This window comes from Sphaerodactylus townsendi, linkage group LG06 (assembly GCF_021028975.2).
Source record: "Sphaerodactylus townsendi isolate TG3544 linkage group LG06, MPM_Stown_v2.3, whole genome shotgun sequence".
Lineage (NCBI taxonomy): Eukaryota > Metazoa > Chordata > Lepidosauria > Squamata > Sphaerodactylidae > Sphaerodactylus > Sphaerodactylus townsendi.
The window spans coordinates 119689670-119709918 of record NC_059430.1 but is presented as its reverse complement, the minus strand read 5'-3'; the positions used below and the strand labels follow the sequence as shown (position 1 = coordinate 119709918).

Sequence of the window (20249 nt, the reverse complement as noted above, 5' to 3'; positions counted from 1 at the left end):
ACTATGCGAGCTATTTGCAATGGAAACTAAAGATCTTTGTGGCTGGATTAGCTTATCAGAAAATAACGCTATATATTTGAAAACTGGCCACCAGCCCCAAAATGAGGATAGAAGCTGCAGTGCAGAATATGAAGCGAATTAGAACATCCTGTACCAGATTATCTTCACAATAGGCAACGTGCAATAAGAGAGTTTTTAAGCCACCTGACATGTGTCTTTGACAGATTCCCAGGTTACTGGGTGACACATCCTCAGCTGGGCCTACCTCACCAGGTTGTTGTGGGCAAAAAATGGAGGACAGCAGAACAATGCTACTTTGGGCCCCCTTTCGGGAGGAAGACTAGGCAAGGCCCCTGTTATAAATCTAATTTTAATGGCTTTTAAAAGTTGATGTCATTTGTCACCGAGTAAAAGGCTATTAGAGCTTCCACAAACACAATAATAATGATAACAACCCAAGGGCTGAACTGGGAATTCTAACTTCTGTTCTACGTGTATAACCACTAAAACAGATGAATGTCCCATTACCCTGCATGTAAAGTGGGGGGAGCATCCTTTTACTACTTCATCAGACCATGGGGAAAAATTACTTCCCCCCCCCCCTCTCCCCATAATGCTAAGAAAGATTTGCTACTATGCTACTTTTAAGTACATTCTGTTGACAAGCGGGATAGGGATAAGAAAAAAAGATACCAAGACTTGGTGGGAGGAGTAATGGGGAAATTAAGCGGAGGGAGAGAGAGACGAATGAGAAAAGAGTGGAAAAGAGAAAAAGAGATTAAGGAAAAGAAGGGAAAAGCTTGTTTTATCTTGCTGCAACCAGGGCCGCCAAGGGGGGGATTCCTGTGCCCTGCCAGTGGGGGGTCCTTGAAGCCAACTTTGTGATGTATTCATGGAATGCATTTTTAAAAAAATTTCGAACAGTATCCAGGGAAGGCAGAGCATCGTAAAGAGGAGCTGTTTCAGGCCTTTCTGCAAAGTTTACTACAACACGGAGGAAAAGCCTCAATTCTCAGAACCTGCTAAAACTGTCAGTCAAGGCAACACCAGAGCAAAGGCAAGACCAGCCAAGACAAACTGCAGTCCATGCCAGGATCCAGCGTCCTACCAAAGTGATCTCCACAGGCCAAGGTTTCCCTCTTCCTTCCGTTCTACTCAGCTGCAGCACAGCCAGAGCTTGCAAAGGGGCCCACGCGTAGAAAGAAAAAGTGCAACAAACAAAACCTTTTGCTGCCTTTTCCTACATTTCTCTATCTCTTTCCCACACTTCTCTCCGCCTTCATTTTGCTCTCTCGCTTTCATGATCTGTCCACTTCTAATCTCTCCCCAGCCCTTGTCATTTTTTAGTCTCGGATTCTTCTCATCCATCCTGGTGGGCAACTTAGGACATATTTAAGGGCAGTACAGCAGCAAACCTTTGTTAATGTTATGAACAGAAGGAAGAATTAAGTTTGCCCCATGATCAATTAAAGTTCACCCTCCATTCTGTACACGCATGATAATAGGACGTTAATCCACCTTAGTGATAACAAATGAGGAACAGAAGGCAGGACATGTATTTGTTTACTTTATGTATTTGCCTCCTTTCTCCCCAACGGGGACCCAAAGCCTCTCACACTGTTCTCCTTTCCGCTGTTTTATCCTCACAACACCCCTGTGAGGTTGGTTAGGCCAAGAGTTTGTGAGAGGCCCAAAGTCATGGCAGAATGGGGATTTAAATCTGGGTCTCCCAGATCCTAGTCCCGTGGTGGTGAACCTTTGGCACTCCAGATGTTATGGACCAATTGGCCATGCTGGCAGGGGCTGCTGGGAATTGTAGTCCATAACATCTGGAGTGCCAAAGGTTCGCCATCACTGTCCTAGTCCAACACTTCAACCACTACACAAGCTTAGGTTCAATTGCAAGTAGCATTGGGGGTGGGGGGGTGGGCTGCGTCTGGGGATAACCAGGATATTTCAATTTCTTTCGATTTTGGCCCTGGAACTCCCTGCAGCTGATGGCCCATTTTGAGATTCCTAGTTTTATTTCCCGATGAGTTATACCTACCACAAATGGGTAGAGAGATGGGCATGCGAATCCCTTTATTATAGATGCTTGGTAGCAGCCAGCCAGGTGGTTCTGTTTCGTGATACTTGGTTTGGATCAGGGTTCTAGGGGGCCCAAATGGAATCTTTGCAGGGGGGACTCTCAGCAGTCCTGGCTACAATGCACTATTTTCCTATGCCCCTAGTGGCGGCAGCCAGAAGTGTGGCAAAAGGAAAATCATTGGAAAGGCATTCACTTGGCTGGCTTCAGCCCCCATCCCCCAACCCACCAGCTGGGCCCCCTGATTTTTCCCCCAGTTCCCTCCCCTCATCAGAAGCCCTGCAGGAAGTCTCTTGTCCAAGATCTGACCAGACACAGATTTATGCCATTTGTGCACATGTGTTCTGCCATGCATTGAGCATTCACTCCCTTCGGATCAGATTCTCAGATATGCACATGTTTTCCCCGCTCCCAAACTCACCATGCCACAAACCAGAGACTCCACATTAACCTCTTTTCAGGTTTTCTCGCTCCTCCCTGCCTTCCCCCGCCCAAGATCCAACATTTGAGATCAATCGATCAGAAGGGCTTTTTTTCATTTTTCTTTAATGCTAAAAGTCTAGTGATGGAGCAACAGATCCTGCCAGCAAAGTAACGTAGGAGAAAAGAAAGTCAGAAAAGAAAGAAAAGAAAGAGGCAACAGAAACAAGGAAGAGGCAGATGGGCAGTAGTTCCATTGTTATATTATAAAGCAATCAGAAAGCTTTTTCCAGTTTTAACGTCAAAGCTCTATCTCTGGAGCAATGGACTCTTTAAAAGGTTCCAAAAAGGGGGTCACAATGAAACAAGCAAGGAAGTGGCAGGCAAGCAAAACAGTGTATTGGCTCAGCTAAGGACACTTTTTAGCAGGGCAATCTGGTAGCCAGGGTGCAAAAGTCAACAGCCACAGGGTAAGTGGTGCATGCATAAATGGCCTTAGGGTTGCCAGCTCTGGGTTAGGAAATTCCTAGAGATTTTGGAGGTGGGCTTTGGGGAGAGACCTCAGCAAAGTACAATGCCTTAGAGTCCACCCTCCATTTATCTCTCTACCAGCAGCAAAGCCCATTGTGCAGGAGATGCAATGGGCAGTGGCGTAGCGCCAAGGGGACAGGGGTGTGCAATGCACTGGCGGGGGCCACAGGGCGCAGCAAGCCCTGGGTGCCATTCCCCCTCACTCCGGCCCTGCCAATGGGCCCTTGCAAAGGGTGGGGGGAGGAAGCATTTCCCCCTGCAATTGGGTTTACCAGGGCGGTAGTGGCTTTCCCCTTCCAGCATGACACTTTCCACCTACCTAGTCCTGAGTCTGTGGCTTTGGCGGTGGGAGAGATTGGAAAGGTGTTGCTTGGGGTAGGTGGGAAAGTGAGGATTGGGGGAGGTGAAAAGGTGTGGCTTGGGGTGTCGGGAGGGTGAAATGTGGATGCTGAGGGAAGGCAGGGGGGCTTTGCCAGGCCAGCGGAGCAGCAGGCACAAAAGGCACCCCTGCTCCGCCAGTCAGAATGACCTACTGGGGGTGGGGGGAGAGGGGAGGGCTTTGGTGGGTTTGTTTCTTTATCAGGCCCTTTTGAAAGCAACCATACCCACCTTCAATGGGTAAGCAGGAGAGCCTCCTGCGTGCCCACTGGCTGAAGATTGATTATCATGACATTTAGAAATCATATAGGGTAAGATAGTCAGGAGATTGTAAGACCAGGAGACCTCCAGTTCCCACTTGGAGGTTGGCAAACCTCATCTAAGTGGACAATACCCTTCAGAGTGAGTGAGTGAGTGAGTGAGTGAGTGAGTGAGTGAGTGAGTGAGTGAGTGAGTGAGTGAGTGAGTGAGTGAGTGAGTGAGTGAGAGAGAGAGAGAGAGAGAGAGAGAGAGAGAGAGAGAGAGAGAGAGAGAGTAGTGGGCATTTAAATTAGAAGACCACCTTTTAAGTTAAATTGTTATTTATAATTTCAAATTCTGTATCTTAAACTTACAGAATATGCCTGTCTGTGACATATTATTGTTGAAAGCTGTCTGGAGCCCAACTTGGTATAAACATAAAATAAAAAAAGCACAATCTTTAATAGTCCTGCGGCTTGACTTGTCATAAGATAGGTTCACGTATTCCAGAATGGAAGAGAAATGGGTTACAGATGTATAAGGAACTGTCCGATAAATAAAGGTAGGATGAATGGGCTATTGTCAAGCCTTTCAATGCATTGGTTATCTACGCCTCCAAACCTTGGGCACAGAAATTCCCAGAAACCTAAATGCGAAAACAAAAGAAAGAACATCTGTCTCTGATGTGTACTCACAGTAGATAGTCAGTTGAGCCGTGCTGGTCCCGTTACTGAAAGGGTTGGAGATGGTGCAGCCGTAGTTACCTGCATCGGCACGCTGAGGATGGCTGATCTTCAGGGAACCATCGGTGAGCACATATCGGGGGTCCTCACCCAGGGTCTGACCATCCTTGGTCCAGGTGACAGATCCTTGGACCGGGCCACAGTTTAGTGTCACTGACCTGTTCCCTTCGAACACTTCCGTAGGTGACACGGTCACGGAGACGCTGTGTATCTTTTCTAAGAAGACACACAAAAGAATGGGGCCAGGGGCCTTTCCCACACATTGCTGTTCTGAACATTGGATACTACTGTCCCCCCCCCCCCTCCAGTTAGTCAAGGTGACCCATTCCTCTCAATTCCCTCCCCTACACATACATGCATTAGTCCAAAATTTGTAGCCTACAGGTCAAAGCTGACCAGTCACTTTTGCACTCAGCTGCCATCAGAATTGCCACTGTATCATCATCATCATCAACCTTTTATTGGCATGAGTTTAAAATACAACAGAGAGGTTGAGGAGAATCAAGTTAAAATAAGTAAATAAAATAAGTAAAAGACATTTCCAGCAGTTAAAACAATAAATAAATAAATAAACTAAAATCTGTGGCGAATCTGTTGTGCCAGCGCCAGGAATTTGGCAACATCTAGGGATCTCTGAGGAGACTGATCACAAAGCAGATAGAAAGATTTGAAATTGCCACTGTATCTTGCTTAGCTGCTGGTGACAATCTGTTCCTTATGCTATTGCGCGAGGTGCAATAGAGGTCCACCGTGTGCAATATCATCTGGAAAACCAACAGCCAAGATTGGAAGAGGGGGAAGAAACTGTGTCCAGGGAGAAGTTGGGAGTGGGTAAGTGTTGCTAGGCTAGACCAGACTGCAGATTCTGGAGAACTGGTTTAAGGAGAATGTTGGGTGTGCAAACAAATCTATGCAGCAGTGCACATAATCAGCATTTTTTTGCTACCTTCTATGCATACATGAATAGAAGACCAGAGATCTTTTACAGTGGCTGTTGAAAGGCTGCAGTAAAAAAAATGGCATAGAAGCTCAACTCAAGTGGTTTTTAAATGCTGGGCTTTTAAAGCAGAGTGTTTAATATTTTTACGAACTTTGGATGGTTTTACATTTCATCACATTTTTGCATTGAAAATGACCTTAAGCAGGTTCCCCAGCAAAGCTTGTTAGCAGTTTTCCAAACCATTTCAGGAGGGAGAAGCATCTGCTCACCATACACCTTGAGCGTGACGTCTGCCTTCGACTCCACGCTTCCGACGGGCACCACCACCACTGTGTAGACATCGGAATCAGAGAGCTTCAGTGCAGTGATATTGAGGCCTCCGCTGATGGGATCCACGTGGAACCGAGACAGATACTCAGAATCAACCACGACTGAGAAATTGGGCCTGAAGTATCCTGTGGCCACGTTGATTTGATTCTTTTTCCAGGCAATGGTGGTTACCATTTCAGGAGCTGGTAAAGAGAACGGGATGGCGAGAGATACGTTGTCCCCAGCAAGTCTATCCAGACAGGTGGAAGGAAGGGCAGAAGCTAAAGGAAAGAGGAGGGGGGGGGGAGATATATCGAGAGAGCTGTGATAGTCTTGTCCATCGCTCCCCGGGGCTACATCAGACTAACCTGCAGGTTGTGGGTGGAAATCTCCTGAGATTACAACTGATCCCCAGATGATAGATATCACTTCACTTGGAGGAAATGGCTGCTTTGGAAGGTGGACTCTCGAGCAGAGGTGTCCAATTCTGGCACTTCAGATATTTGTGGACTACAATTCCCATCAGCCCCTGCAGGCACAGTCAATTGGCACCACAGTCATTGCCACAGCCCCGCCCAGGAGTGCCCTGCCCCCAGAATGCCCGGCCACGCCCCTGTCGTGCCCCGCCCAGCCCCATTGGCGCTATGCCACTGTTTGAATCCCACCACCATGGGAACCTGTTACTAAAATTTTTGGATCCCACCACTGCACAGAGGTATTTATTCCAAGGTTTTTAGCATCAAATGGCCAAATGAAATACTTTCTTTCATCCTTTTCAAAATTCCTAATGTGAGTTACGAAAAAAGCGGGGAGGGGGAAAATCCCCGAAAGTTACAAAAATGTAAATTGCAACTTTTGCTCACAGCCGATTTCAACCATTTCATCTCATTTGAAACTGAGCAGCCAATTTAAGCGAAGAGTGCATTGCTTGGCAGTTCTCCCGTTCAGCCAGCCCTCAAATTATGGGGGTAGTTTTGGGGTAGATCTGAAGGGAGGATCTGTCGTCGCATGAGATGACAACAGTTGCCTTATTGTCATCTCCCCTCGCCAGTTTTGAAGGTGTCTGTAGTGCTTCAGAAACTAGCGAAACACGTTTGAAGAGGGGAAAAAAAATAAGTTGGGGGGAGCCCGCTCGTCCCCCAATCCCCCCTAAGGATGTCTTTTTCATCTTACCTTCATCCTCTTAAAATCTATTGTCATCCATCAGCCTTAGTTTCTAATTAGTTCTAATTAATGTTATATAGCAATGAACAATAATACTAAAACTCACTCCCAAAGCTTGCTAACAGCTGTTTTAAATTTGCATGCATTTAAATAAATTACATGTCTGTTAAATTATTTAACTTTACAAGGGGAAAGGCTTGCCGGAATGGCGCCTGCCAAAGAGGAGCAGGACCAGCTGCAACCTTTGGTATCCGGTCCAGCTCTTTGCACATTTCATTCATCTGTGCAGAAAAAATTGCAAGGACGCGTTTAAAGGGGGGGGAGGGGGTTCATCTCTTTGGCCTCTCGAGAGATGTGGAGAGTCTGGGGAGCAGCAGTGGCGTAGGAGGTCTGGGGAGCAGCAGTGGCGTAGGAGGTTAAGAGCTCGTGTATCTAATCTGGAGGAACCGGGTTTGATTCCCAGCTCTGCCGCCTGAGCTGTGGAGGCTTATCTGGGGAATTCAGATTAGCCTGTACACTCCCCCACACGCCAGCTGGGTGACCTTGGGCTAGTCACAGCTTCTCGGAGCTCTCTCAGCCCCACCTACCTCACAGGGTGTTTGTTGTGAGGGGCGGGGAAGGGCAAGGAGATTGTAAGCCCCTTTGAGTCTCCTGCAGGAGAGAAAGGGGGGATATAAATCCAAACTCCTCTTCACTCTTCTCTCTTCTCCGTTGAATCCTTCAGGGTGGGTTTGACAGATGTTTACCTGCGTCCAGACAAAAATGGCCAGCCGCTGCCTTTAGCCTATAAACTGTCACGGGAACGGCACTGCACCTTTATCATCCCTGTATTCGCCCCAACCTGCTTTCGCCCCTCCAGTTCTTTGGTCCTTTCTTAGTAGTTATCAGAGTCCGCGCAGAAAGCACTCAGGGGCTGAATCCAGGGCATGGGATCTTGCTGGGAGCAATCGACAAGTTGCAGAAACAGCTCCAACTAGAGCTAAATTGGGAAGAATGGTGTCTTCCCCGACACCCCGCAGCCCCCTCCCTGACCCTCGCCTAGATTTGCCAGCCTTATAAAGGCCAATTTGAAGGAAGCCATTGGAAGGAACAATTCTTAGGTAGTGACCTTGCTAGGGAATTCATAAAAGGAGCGGTGAAATATTCATGCAGCCGCTCGGAGGATGTGGGCATATTGCTAATGCTTGGAATCGGATATATCTTCACAGGGTTCCTGATCCCATCCTATCCCAGGGTGTTTCTGGCAGTCCCGTTTTGCTGGCTTGCTTGCGGCTGACAGGAGTGATGGCAGGACCTGGCAGATAGATTTCTCTGGCCATCTGGAGTTCTCCGTGTGGGGTAGGGTTGCCAACTCAAGGTCTGAAAATTCCTGGAGATTTGGGGGTGAAGCCTGAGGAGGGTGGCATTTGGGGAGCGATGTCAGCAGGGTGAAATGTCATAGGGGCCGCCCTCCAAAGCAGCCATTTTCTCTAGGGGAACCGATCTCTGTAGTCTGAAGATCAGTTGTAACTGCAAGAGACCTGCAGGCCTCATAGGGAGGCTGGCAACCCATGGCAACCCATTTTTCCTCTGTCTATCATCCTGTCTTGCCCTAGTCCAGTGATGGCAAACCTTTTCGAGACCGAGTACTCAAATTGCAACCCAAAACTCACTTATTTATCGCAAAGTGCCAACATTGCAATTTAACCTGAATACTGAGTTTTTAGTTTCGACAAAACAATTTGCTCCGAGGCGCGCGTTACTCGAGAGTAAGCTTGATGAAGCAACGCTTCGAAGGGGTGAATCACGACCCTAGGAGGGTTTACTCAGAAGCAAGGCCAGCCTAGATGCGTGTGTGGGGGCGATTTTCCGCTCCCCCCACATGACGAACTCTGTGCGCGCGTGCCCAGAGAGAGGGCTCTAAGTGCCACCTCTGGCACGCGTGCCATAGATTCGCCACCACTGCCCTAGTCAGACTTCCTCCTGTTCTTCCTGTGGCCATGAAGACTGGTTCCAAAATGGTGCTGCACATGTGGATTACAGACGGTCTTCCTTAAGCGGATCTCTTACTGTATCGTCATTTGCAGGACTCTTTCCCTCCATCCCACCACGATTTCATCCAAGGGGGAAAGGAGGATTTGTCCCTTGAGACAGTCATTTACCCAGTACTTGAAGCTGTGCCCCAATGAAGTACAGCTTCCTCCCTGAACCATCTACCAGTTATTAAATTAAGGGATGACGTGCCAACTAGTAATGGAGATGGGCAGAGTATTTTGCGGGAACTCCAGGAACATCTCGTCACCACTTGAAATCCAGTGATAAATGCAGCTGACCCATTTTCTTTCCTGGAAATGCAGACTCCTGTTCCAGGCTCATCCTGGCTAGCTTTCACCAGCAATGCCGAGGCCCAGCTCCCAGAATCCCCTCTGATTCAGTGCCCGAGAGGGCCATGTTTTCCGCTCACACAGTTTTGGTATCTGCGGCTCTGTCCCCCGCATGCAATAAAACAACATATCACCGTCCTACGCCCGTATCCTTCGACTCGCCTACGACTGGACAGAGAATAAAACTCACACGCTACACGGTGTTTGTTTTTGTGAAGCACGCAGGGGCACCCAACTCAGAAGTCTAAAGCCGGCAGCATGAGTCACCGTCCCCTCAGTCGGGCTGATAACGTTATATACGAGGGAGCGCGCCACCCATCTCAATATTCTAGTCTCCATTTCCTTCCACAAATCCCTTTATTGTCTGTCAACACGACGGAGGGGAGGCAACACCCTCCGATTTATTCGCCCGGTTCTAATCCTGGCCCGTCCTTTCCATCTCCGGCTCTTTGAAACCATCCATATAACAAACCCTCCAGCCAGCAAGGCCTACAGGTCTGAGCCCTTTATAAATTAAAAGCCGAACAACAGCATCGGCTGCATGCCAAGGGCTGCATTAGCGGGAGCTGACTGAGAAGAGCCGGGAGGCAGCAGGGGATACCGACAAGGGAAGATGGATGAAAATTGGCTCAGTGGGAGCCCGGCAGCCACCACAGGCCATAATGGATGGGCTGGCTCCCTGCAGGGAAAGAGAGTGGGGCACGGATGGGAGAAGGTCATAAATCTAACAGGAGGGGGTGGTGGGGCGGGCATCCAGGTTCCTGCCTTCTCGGCCCAACTTTGAGAAGACGTGGGAGATGGAGGCAAGGGGGACATCTTCCCTCCCGCTGCCCTGTGCTTTCTAAGGAAGGTATCCAAAAAGGAAGGCTCATTCCGCACATGCAGAATAATGCACTTTTAAACTGCTTTCAGTTCTCTTTGAAGCTGTGCGGAATGGCAAAACCCACTTGCAAACAGTTGTGAAAGTGGTTTGAAAACGCATTATTTTGCGTGTGTGGAAGGGGCCGAAGCTTTTCTCCTTCCAGAACTGACCAGATTTCTGCCTGCTGTGGAGCTGTCGAAAGCACCAAGACACTGTCCGTTGCTAAAATGTCAGCCACGGGCTGGCCAAATGGAATGGGAGGAGTGGAGAATTAGGAACATCCATCGTTCGCCCCGCATTTGCTAGGTCCCTGTGCCCAACAGGGCTTGGAACTTGAGTTGCCAGATTGGGAAACTCTTGGAGATTTGGGGTCACGGCCTGTGGAGGACCGAGACCTCAGCGGGATATAATGCCCATGAGGCTGGCCACCCTCCACAAGGACCATTTTCTCCAAGGGGATTGATCTGTGTAATCTGGAGATGAGCTGTAATTCCAGGGGATCCCCAAGTCCCACCTGGTATCTGGCACCCGTATATTTAACAATAAATATGACCGTTACCAGTCTTTAGTGCACTTTTTTTTATGTGCTGGTTTAGCGTACATAAGAACATAAGAACCTAAGAACAAGCCAGCTGGATCAGACCAGAGTCCATCTAGTCCAGCACTCTGCTACTCACAGTGGCTTACCAGGGACCCCAAAATGCTACTCACAGTGGCCCACCAGGGACCCCAAAATACTACTCACAGTGGCCCACCACGGACCCCAAAATGCTACTCACAGTGGCTTACCAGGGACCCCAAAATGCTACTCACAGTGGCCCACAGTGACCCCAAAATGCTACTCACAGTGGCCCACCAGGGACCCCAAAATGCTACTCACAGTGGCCCACCAGGGACCCCAAAATGCTACTCACAGTGGCCCACCACGGACCCCAAAATGCTACTCACAGTGGCCCACCACGGACCCCAAAATGCTACTCACAGTGGCTTACCAGGGACCCCAAAATGCTACTCACAGTGGCCCACCACGGACCCCAAAATGCTACTCCCAGTGGCCTACCAGGCACCCCAAAATACTACTCACAGTGGCCCCCCACGGACCCCAAAATGCTACTCACAGTGGCTTACCAGGGACCCCAAAATGCTACTCACAGTGGCCCACCAGGGACCCCAAAATGCTACTCACAGTGGCCCACCAGGGACCCCAAAATGCTACTCACTGTGGCTTACCAGGGACCCCAAAATACTACTCACAGTGGCCCACCAGGGACCCCAAAATACTACTCACAGTGGCCCACCAGGGACCCCAAAATGCTACTCACAGTGGCCCACCAGGGACCCCAAAATGCTACTCGAACTAGCCCACCAGGGACCCCAAAATGCTACTCACAGTGGCCCACCACGGACCCCAAAATGCTACTCACAGTGGCTTACCAGGGACCCCAAAATGCTACTCACAGTGGCCCACCACGGACCCCAAAATGCTACTCACAGTGGCCCACCAGGGACCCCAAAATGCTACTCACAGTGGCCCACCACGGACCCCAAAATGCTACTCACAGTGGCTTACCAGGGACCCCAAAATGCTACTCACAGTGGCCCACCAGGGACCCCAAAATGCTACTCACAGTGGCCCACCAGGGACCCCAAAATGCTACTCACAGTGGCCCACCACGGACCCCAAAATGCTACTCACAGTGGCCCACCACGGACCCCAAAATGCTACTCACAGTGGCCCACCACGGACCCCAAAATGCTACTCCCAGTGGCCCACCAAATGCTACTCACAGTGGCCCACCACGGACCCCAAAATGCTACTCACAGTGGCTTACCAGGGACCCCAAAATGCTACTCACAGTGGCCCACCACGGACCCCAAAATGCTACTCACAGTGGCCCACCACGGACCCCAAAATGCTACTCACAGTGGCCCACCACGGACCCCAAAATGCTACTCACAGTGGCCCACCAGGGACCCCAAAATGCTACTCACAGTGGCCCACCACGGACCCCAAAATGCTACTCACAGTGGCCCACCAGGGACCCCAAAATGCTACTCACAGTGGCCCACCACGGACCCCAAAATGCTACTCACAGTGGCCCACCAGGGACCCCAAAATGCTACTCACAGTGGCCCACCACGGACCCCAAAATGCTACTCACAGTGGCCCACCACGGACCCCAAAATGCTACTCACAGTGGCCCACCACGGACCCCAAAATGCTACTCACAGTGGCCCACCAGGGACCCCAAAATGCTACTCACAGTGGCCCACCAGGGACCCCAAAATGCTACTCACAGTGGCCCACCACGGACCCCAAAATGCTACTCACAGTGGCTTACCAGGGACCCCAAAATGCTACTCACAGTGGCCCACCAGGGACCCCAAAATGCTACTCACAGTGGCCCACCAGGGACCCCAAAATGGTGCCCAAGGGCACTATGCTTTCAGAAAGAGGGCGGAGTCAAGTAGGACTTCTGCCCAGGAGTTTTTGATTCACCAAAACATTGCTTCAGCAGAACCTGCTGCCGCGGCATGAGAGTCTTCGGTGTGTGTATGCAAATCAACGTTTCTAAACAATATCTTCATTTTAAAAGGCATCCTGTTTAAAAAAGAGCTTCTGCCAGAAATGTTGACAAGTTATAGTGATGCATGACCTCACTCCCTGCCATTTTGCGTTGGCTCCATCTCTTGCGCCATTTTGCGCTGGTGCCCCTCGCTCTGTCAGAATTCCTGCAAGCTCAAAATATTGGGGATCTCTGGTTTAGTGTCTGTATTGAGCGAACTCTCCAAAGGCGAACTCTCCAAAGAAAACCCCCTGCCAAATCTTACAATTACACTGGAGGTCCTAGAAATAGATGAAACATAAGCAAGAAAAGGGTAAAAGCAGTGGTGGGATTCTAATAATTTAACAACTGGTTCCCCCTGGCCACGCGCACCCTCCCCCACACACCCCACACACATACCTGCTGCGGAGGAATTTCTTGTGGAGGTGGAGGGGGGCAATAGGCCTTTGCCGCCGCTGATCTGGAAACTCCCTCGCTCCCCTGGGAAAGGGGGTGATGGGGCTTTTAGCGCCTCACAGCAGCCAGAGCAGCAAGGCACTCAGCTGCTCCAGGGCTCCAAAAGCTGCTTTTAACAACCGGTTCGCCAAACTCAACAAAAAATTCGGTACCGGTTCCACCGAACTGGTGCGAATTGGCTGAATCCCACCACTGGGTAGAAGGTCAACCAAAAGACTGTGTGTTGCAGTTGAAAAACTGGGTCAAACTGGTACAAAATCCATACGGCGCTCACGCAGCCACCACAATAAATGTGGGTCAAATGTGTATTTGGGGTTTTGTGTTGAGGACTCTGTTCCCAGGAGTATCCAAGCATAATTTGGATCAGGATCACAGCATGTTAGGAGAAGGAGTTTCAGTCCCCCTGCTCTCCACCTTGTGATTCTGACCTGAAATACTTCCTATCAATCCTATATTTCACAGGTGTCAAACTCATGGCTTTCCAGATGTTATGGACTACAGTTCCCATCATCCCCTGCCAGCATCATGCTGGCAGAGGATGTTGGGAACTGTAGTCCATAACATCTGGAGGGCCATGAGTTGGACACCTATGCTATATTTGCTTTGCTGTGGAAACTTACATGCGGCTATCAGTTCTTGTACGTTTTCCCAATAATAGCCAAACAGCAAGTTCTTGGAGGGGTTTGCGGTTGGAAAATCAATGCAGGTGACGAAGACTGAAGTGCCTCAGCAATCCTCACAACAACTCTGTAAGGTAGGCCACTCTATAGATCCTCCTATTCAATCTATTTATAAATATCCCCATTATCAGTGCAGTGATTGGACTATCCGGTTAAACGAAGGGAGAACTGGTTTCAAATCGTTAAGGAAGAAGCTCAGTGGAGGACTCTGAACCTGCCGTGTTTTTCTTTCTCTCAACTTAACCTACCTCACAGAGTTGTTGTGAGAAGAACGTAGAGGAAGGGGACTGGCACACTTTCCTGAGCTCCTTGGAGGAAGATTTGATATTCACAATGAATTTTTTAAAAATGAAATGTTGAACCTGAGAAACGCAGGCTGAGGTACATGAAGGCCGAAGTCCAGATGAAGCATTTAACCAGATGCAACAAATGGATCGAGTGAATCCAGGCATCCATATTTTTTGCCATACCTCCAAAATTCCACCAGCAAGGATAGGTCCATTGTCTGCTCTCTGACACCCATTCCAACCCCTGGTTTTCCATAATTGAAGAAAAAATTGCCTCTATTGGACTGTCAGTGGATTCACTTTGCCCTTTGTCCTATTCAGAAGCTTATAGGAAATTAAAAGGTCAACTATTGCATAGAGAGTTCTCTACCCTAATCACCGCAGCCAAGAAAACATGCTCCCCCCTGTATTTTTCTCTCCCATTTGAACGGGGCCACTTGGCACACTACCTGTATTGCTTAATAAACCCTGTTCAAAGGAGAGCCATAATGCTCGCCAGGTTTAATGTTATGCCTTCTGCCTTGTTACATGGCACATTTAAGAAGCAAGAAAAGGCTAAAAGATTGTGCCCATGTAACGATGGCTCAGTTGAATCTTTGGCCCACCAATTACTTAACTGTCTCAGATTCAAGGAAATCAGATCCAAGTATGTGAATCTCACTCCTTTACATTTACCCGATCTCCCCGATTTAATTAGATTACACTACTTGTTGGACAACCCTGATCCTTCTCTCTGTATGATAGTGGCAGACCTTCTCCTGGAAATTACTAAATGCCAGTAGATTTCCTTCGTCCTAACATGTATATCCTGTATTGTATATGCTTTTTAATCTGTTTTTATTATTGTTGTACTGCTGTCTATGCCAATAAAGGCTTGCTTCAATTGCACCAGCAAGGATACCTCAGAGTAATCTTTGTGAGATCTTGATGCCTCAGAAAGGAAACAGATAGACTCTGCTGAGTTCTGAAGACTGGTGCGGATTGACCCACTCCTCTGAGCACTGGGCCCAGAGGAGGAAGTTCAAATCCTGCTCAGTCATAAAGCACATCTTTCTTTTTCTAACTTCCCTCCCCCAGTTATTGAGAAGATAAAAAAGCGATAACAGCACAGACTTGCCACGACCTTGGGAGAAGAGCAGGAGTCCAAATGTGAAAAAAATATCCCAGGCCCACAAACCCACAGGCTTCAAAACCCAATCAGTCAGTTGATGGGAAAAACGTATGCCTTGAAGTTAGATGAAGAGGGCTATGTAGGGGCTGATGCACTGCATCATACAGATCGGAATCCTTTCAACCCAGCATTTCTTAATTCGGGGTGGGTGGGAGCAGAGAGGCACAATTATGAAGATGAAAAATCAGCATGTCATTTATTCTCCCCAAACTCAGCCGCTTCCTCGAGGAAGGTTATTAACAGATATGCACTCGCGGCGGCTGCCGTACCTTCCCTGGGTGCTTGTGAGCGCAGCCGCCTCCTTTTATGACTACCACTGGTGACACAAGAAGTACCCTCCAAATATATGACTTGTTTCCCCAAATCTGATTGGTGGAACAAAGATTCTATGCTTGCAAGGCCAGAGAGCAAGATTTATGTTCGACCCTCTCCCACACACACACACACACACGCAATAAACTAGAAGCTTGCCAAGTCTTGGACTGCTGTCTCTCTCAGCCTAACCTACCTCACAGATATGTTGTGAGCATAAAATGGAGGAGTTGGGGAAACAAAGTTTGCCCATCTTGATCACCTGAGAGGAAGGGCAGGGGGAAATGTCTTCAATAAATACATTTTATTGTGTCTGCCTGCGGCTACTAAAGCAGGGGTCGCCAAGAAGCCAGGAAGCCACAAAGTTCGGCTCGTTTGGCTTCGGGGTTACAGAGGCAACCCATAGGTCCCACTTCTCCTTACAGTGTTGTCCTTATATAAAGGGGAAAACAGCTCCCAAGCATAATCCTCCTCTTTTCCTAGCCAATAAAGGCCCGAGTCCAGTTTTGAATCTGGACTCAGCAGGCAAAGAAGGTCCGTAGCATGCTGTCATTATCTACGTTCGTTGTGTGGTGCCAGAAAAATAAATTGGTGTCTTGTATGCTCAGCTCAGCCCCTCTACCAGATTTTCTCAGGAACCCCCAAAACTGAACTGGAAATAAAGCCTGGAGCGAGTGTTTCAGACTCACCTAGCAGGGCCAGCAGCCAGCCTGTGAGGGCGGTGGAGAGACAGGTACCCTGTTGCCAGCAGCGTGCCATGCCTGGCTGACCCCGCTGGGGTGGGGCGAAGGTCTGAAGGTCTAGAGCTTTGCCATGGGGAAGGGAAGGGCTTTCTGTCTTGGCCGGAAGGCAGGTGACGCCAGGTAGCGGAAGGAGCTGTCAGGCCCCGGGGAGGAGATACGATCCTCCCTCAGGGAGCTACGACAATGGGAGCTCTCAGTTATTCGAGTTATGCACCAGGAAAACCTGTTGGGCTATTCGAGGAGGGGAGGGACATCACTGTAAGAGAAGCATTCAGAAACTGTTCTTTATACGGTTTTGCAAGGGAGGTATGAAGTGGTTTGGGGCAGGGCACAGAGCAGGCAGAAAGGGAATGCATGAACAGCTCTGTTTGTAGCAGAGGCTTTTGCTCCTCCCGCAAGTTAAAACTGTGGACTAATTTCACTCTGCCCCACCAAAAACGTTTGTTGCCGCCATCTGGAAGAGCATAAATGAGCTGCTCTCGGTGTGGAGTTCACCCTCCATGTCTCTGCATGAGTCACTGTTCTGGATGCACCTCCTCTGAATTTCTGCTATCCCTTGGCCTCAAGCATGGTCAAAGGAATCCAGTGTGTCCAGAGGTGGAATCCAGCAGGTTCTCACAGGTTCCCGAGAGTAGGTTACTAATTATTTGTGTGTGCTGAGAGGGGGTTACTAATGGGTGATTTTGCCACGTGATTTTTGCCTTAGTTACGCCCTCCTCTCAGCAGTAGCGTGCAGAACTTGAAGCAGTCTAGCAGGAGGTGCACCGGTGTGCATGGCAGCCTGCTCCTGCGTGTATTCGTTTCTCGCCCAAGGACCGGCGCAGCGGCTGCGTCCTTGTCACAGCCTCGCCCAGGAATGCCCCGCCCCTGGAATGCCCGGTCACACCCCCGTTGTGCCCCGCCCAACCCCATTGGCGCTACGCCACAGTTTGAATCCCACCACCATGGGAACCTGTTACTAAAATTTTTGGATCCCACCACTGAGTGTATCTCACATGTCAATGTAACTAAATTATCTTTACCTGACGAGGCAGCAAAAACCAAAGGAGTGAATCAGAGACATGACGGCAAGCTCCTCTAGTGTGTGTTTAGTGAGTAGGGTGTGTCTTGTTTTTCACAGCAATGACCATGTGATGACATGGATGTTCTAGGCTAGTTGGTTGTTTTATCTTGATTTCTCTACTTTGAACAAGTCTCAAAGTGGCTTATAACTGCTTTCTCTTGCCCTCCCCACAATAGACACCTGGTGAGGTAGGTGGGTCTGAGAGAGTTCTGAGAGAACTGTGACCAGCCCAAGGTCACCCAGCAAGCTTCATGTGAAGAAGTGGGAAAACAAACCCAGTTCTCTGATTAGAGCCCACCCCTCTTAACCACTACATCACACTGGCTAGCTTCATCTTATCAGATCTTGGAAGCTAAGCAAGGTTAGTTCTTGGATGGGAGATCAACAAGAAAGTCCTGGGTCTCTGCAGAGCCATGCGATTATCAGCAGAGTTTAAAGTGGAATCACTCTGGTAAGATGAGACGGTCTATAGTCTTCTTGCACTCACTACAGCCTCCTACCACACTTGGAAAAGAATACTCTCCACACAAGATGTTCTTTCCATAGGAAGGTTTTTACTTTAGCAGTTGCAAGGTTATACAAGTCTATTCTATACAAGACTATAAGACTATACAGAACTTTTCAGCAATAACAAAGTTCAACACACACAGAACTCAACTCAGTCTCTATCTCTATCTATCTGAACTTAGCATAGCATATACAATGCATACATCCAACAGGATACTTTTCCCCGCCCAGGCAACAGCCTCTCATTGGTCTAGAGTCACAGTTGAACTAACCAATCATGTTAAAGGTTAACTGCTCCTTCGCCCCTAAACTGACTGTCTCCGTCCTTTGGGGTTGGCAAACTTCTGCTAACTTGAAATGACCCTTTAGTGAACCTTTACTCTTTTTTATATATCATGACAGCAATGACATACCATCTCTGTTCAACTCTGGCCTTGAAAAACCCTGTGGAGTTGCCACAAACTAGCCATGTCTTGATGTCACTTTCCACCCCGTCAGACGGGATACCTCCTTGTTACGAGAGATTATAATGAATCTGGATGCTATTAATGGGAAGGTGACCTTATAAAGAAGCGGACAGGACTGATGATACTATATTGAGGAAGTGGACAGTAATTTATCCCACGAAAGGAACAGATACCAGGGGACTTGTCTGTTTGCATTGATAAACTGGTTTGTTTTTGTATTTGAGCGCTAACACTGGATGTGCGCTGTCTTCTGGCAAGACCTCTGTGGATAACTGTTCTTGTGTATATGTTTACGTAACGTTTAATATACTGTCATTTTGCACTGCCAGATTGCTATTTCTATAGAGTGTAGCCGAGGTATAGAAATGTTTTGATGTTGGTTTACTTTGACATATCTGTACCTACTCTGGTCTTTTCTGTTTTACTTTCCACCACCAGCCATTCCAGTCGATTGTTGCAAAAACAGAGTTTAGCGGCATCTTAAATATAAGGCAGTTTTTTCTTCTAGCACTTGTTGTAAGGAGGAGGAAGAAGAAGAAGAAGAAGAAGAAGAAGAAGAAGAAGAAGAAGAAGAAGAAGAAGAAGAAGAAGAAGAAGAAGAAGAAGAGTTTGGATTTATATTCCCCCCTTTCTCTCCTGCAGGAGACTCAAAGGGGCTTACAATCTCCTTGCCCTTCCCCCCTCACAACAAACACCCTGTGACGTAGGTGGGGCTGAGAGAGCTCCAAAGAACTGTGACTAGCCCAAGGTCACCCAGCTGGCGTGTGTGGGAGTGTACAGGCTAATCTGAATTCCCCAGAGAAGCCTCCACAGCTCAGGCGGCAGAGCTGGGAATCAAACCCGGTTCCTCCAGATTAGATGCACGAGCTCTTAACCTCCTACGCCACTGCTGCTCCAAAAGAGAGTGACACACTCACTCAGTGAACAGTTGTACCTCTCCTCTCACCAGTGGTGTACAAGTCTAAATGGCACCCAGGGGCATGACCGCCTCCCTGCACCCTGCCCTCCCCCGGCCTGGGTGCTGTGGCGGCAGGCCAACTCCTGAGCCGGACTGCGCTGTGGCGCCCGCCTGGCCCTCCCAGTCTTCCTGCAGGCTGACTTCTGCCCTCCCAAGGGCCTGGGGTAGGTCAGGAGCCGTCCTGCAGGGAGGCCAGGAGGGGGGCAGGGCTCGGCGGCGTGCGCCGGGAACATGGGATGCCCCATGTCCCCATTAGCAGCACACCACTGCCTCTCACCAGCGTCTTCAGGCTTGCTGTTGCTTCAGATGCAAGTTTGTTCTTTTCCTCTTCCTCCCCAAACAGTTTTTTTGCAAAACTATAAATCTACCTGCCCCTTACAGTCAAATTTCCACATTGTAAACTTCTTCAATCATAAAGGCACCGCCCCTCTTGACTCAAGGAGGGTTGCGGTAAGCAATGCCGTTGGACTGCCCTCGAACTGTCTGAACTGTACAAAGCAAAGGTTTTCACCCCAGATTTGAATCTGCATATAAAAAGCCAGCGCCGGCTTCCTGAGATGAACTGACCACCTGTCAAGAGATTCAAAACTCAGAATACGTAAACGGCATTTAAAAACAAACGAAGCAGTCATTGCATAGCTGTGAATCGCCCAGACTTGGGGGGCCGGGGCTGGCCGGATGTCATGAGATCTCAGAACCTGAGCAGCTTGACTCTAGTTAGTATTTGGATGGAAAACCGCCAAGGATGTTCATGGGCATTATGCAGAAAACAACAACAGGAAAACACCTTTGAACATCTCGTTTTGAAAACCCTATGGAGGCACCCTAAATTGGCTCTGATTTGACAGCAGTCTCCACCACGCCTCAGCTATAAACAGCATTCATTTGAAAAGGAAAGATCAAGTTTCTAGTCCTCATGATGTCCCTAACATTATGATGGTATAATAATTAATGCCGTAATTATATTAGCGCAATCACACTGCCATAATGGCAACGTTGGAA

The 20249-nt window shown here is 48.7% G+C and overlaps 1 protein-coding gene across 1 annotated transcript in view; it reads right to left on the bottom strand.

Annotated features, from left to right (window-relative positions):
* The window catches only part of VSIG10L (V-set and immunoglobulin domain containing 10 like), a 36534-nt gene extending 17042 nt beyond the window's left edge, over positions 1-19492 (bottom strand). Inside the window, exons 1-4 of the mRNA XM_048501668.1 lie at positions 19288-19492; positions 16199-16315; positions 5608-5928; positions 4351-4614 (exon numbers count right to left, since the gene is read on the bottom strand). Coding sequence (XP_048357625.1) covers positions 4351-4614; positions 5608-5928; positions 16199-16315; positions 19288-19492 — 907 coding nt within the window. The remainder of the gene's footprint in view (positions 1-4350; positions 4615-5607; positions 5929-16198; positions 16316-19287) is intronic.
* Between the last annotated feature and the right edge of the window lie 757 nt (positions 19493-20249).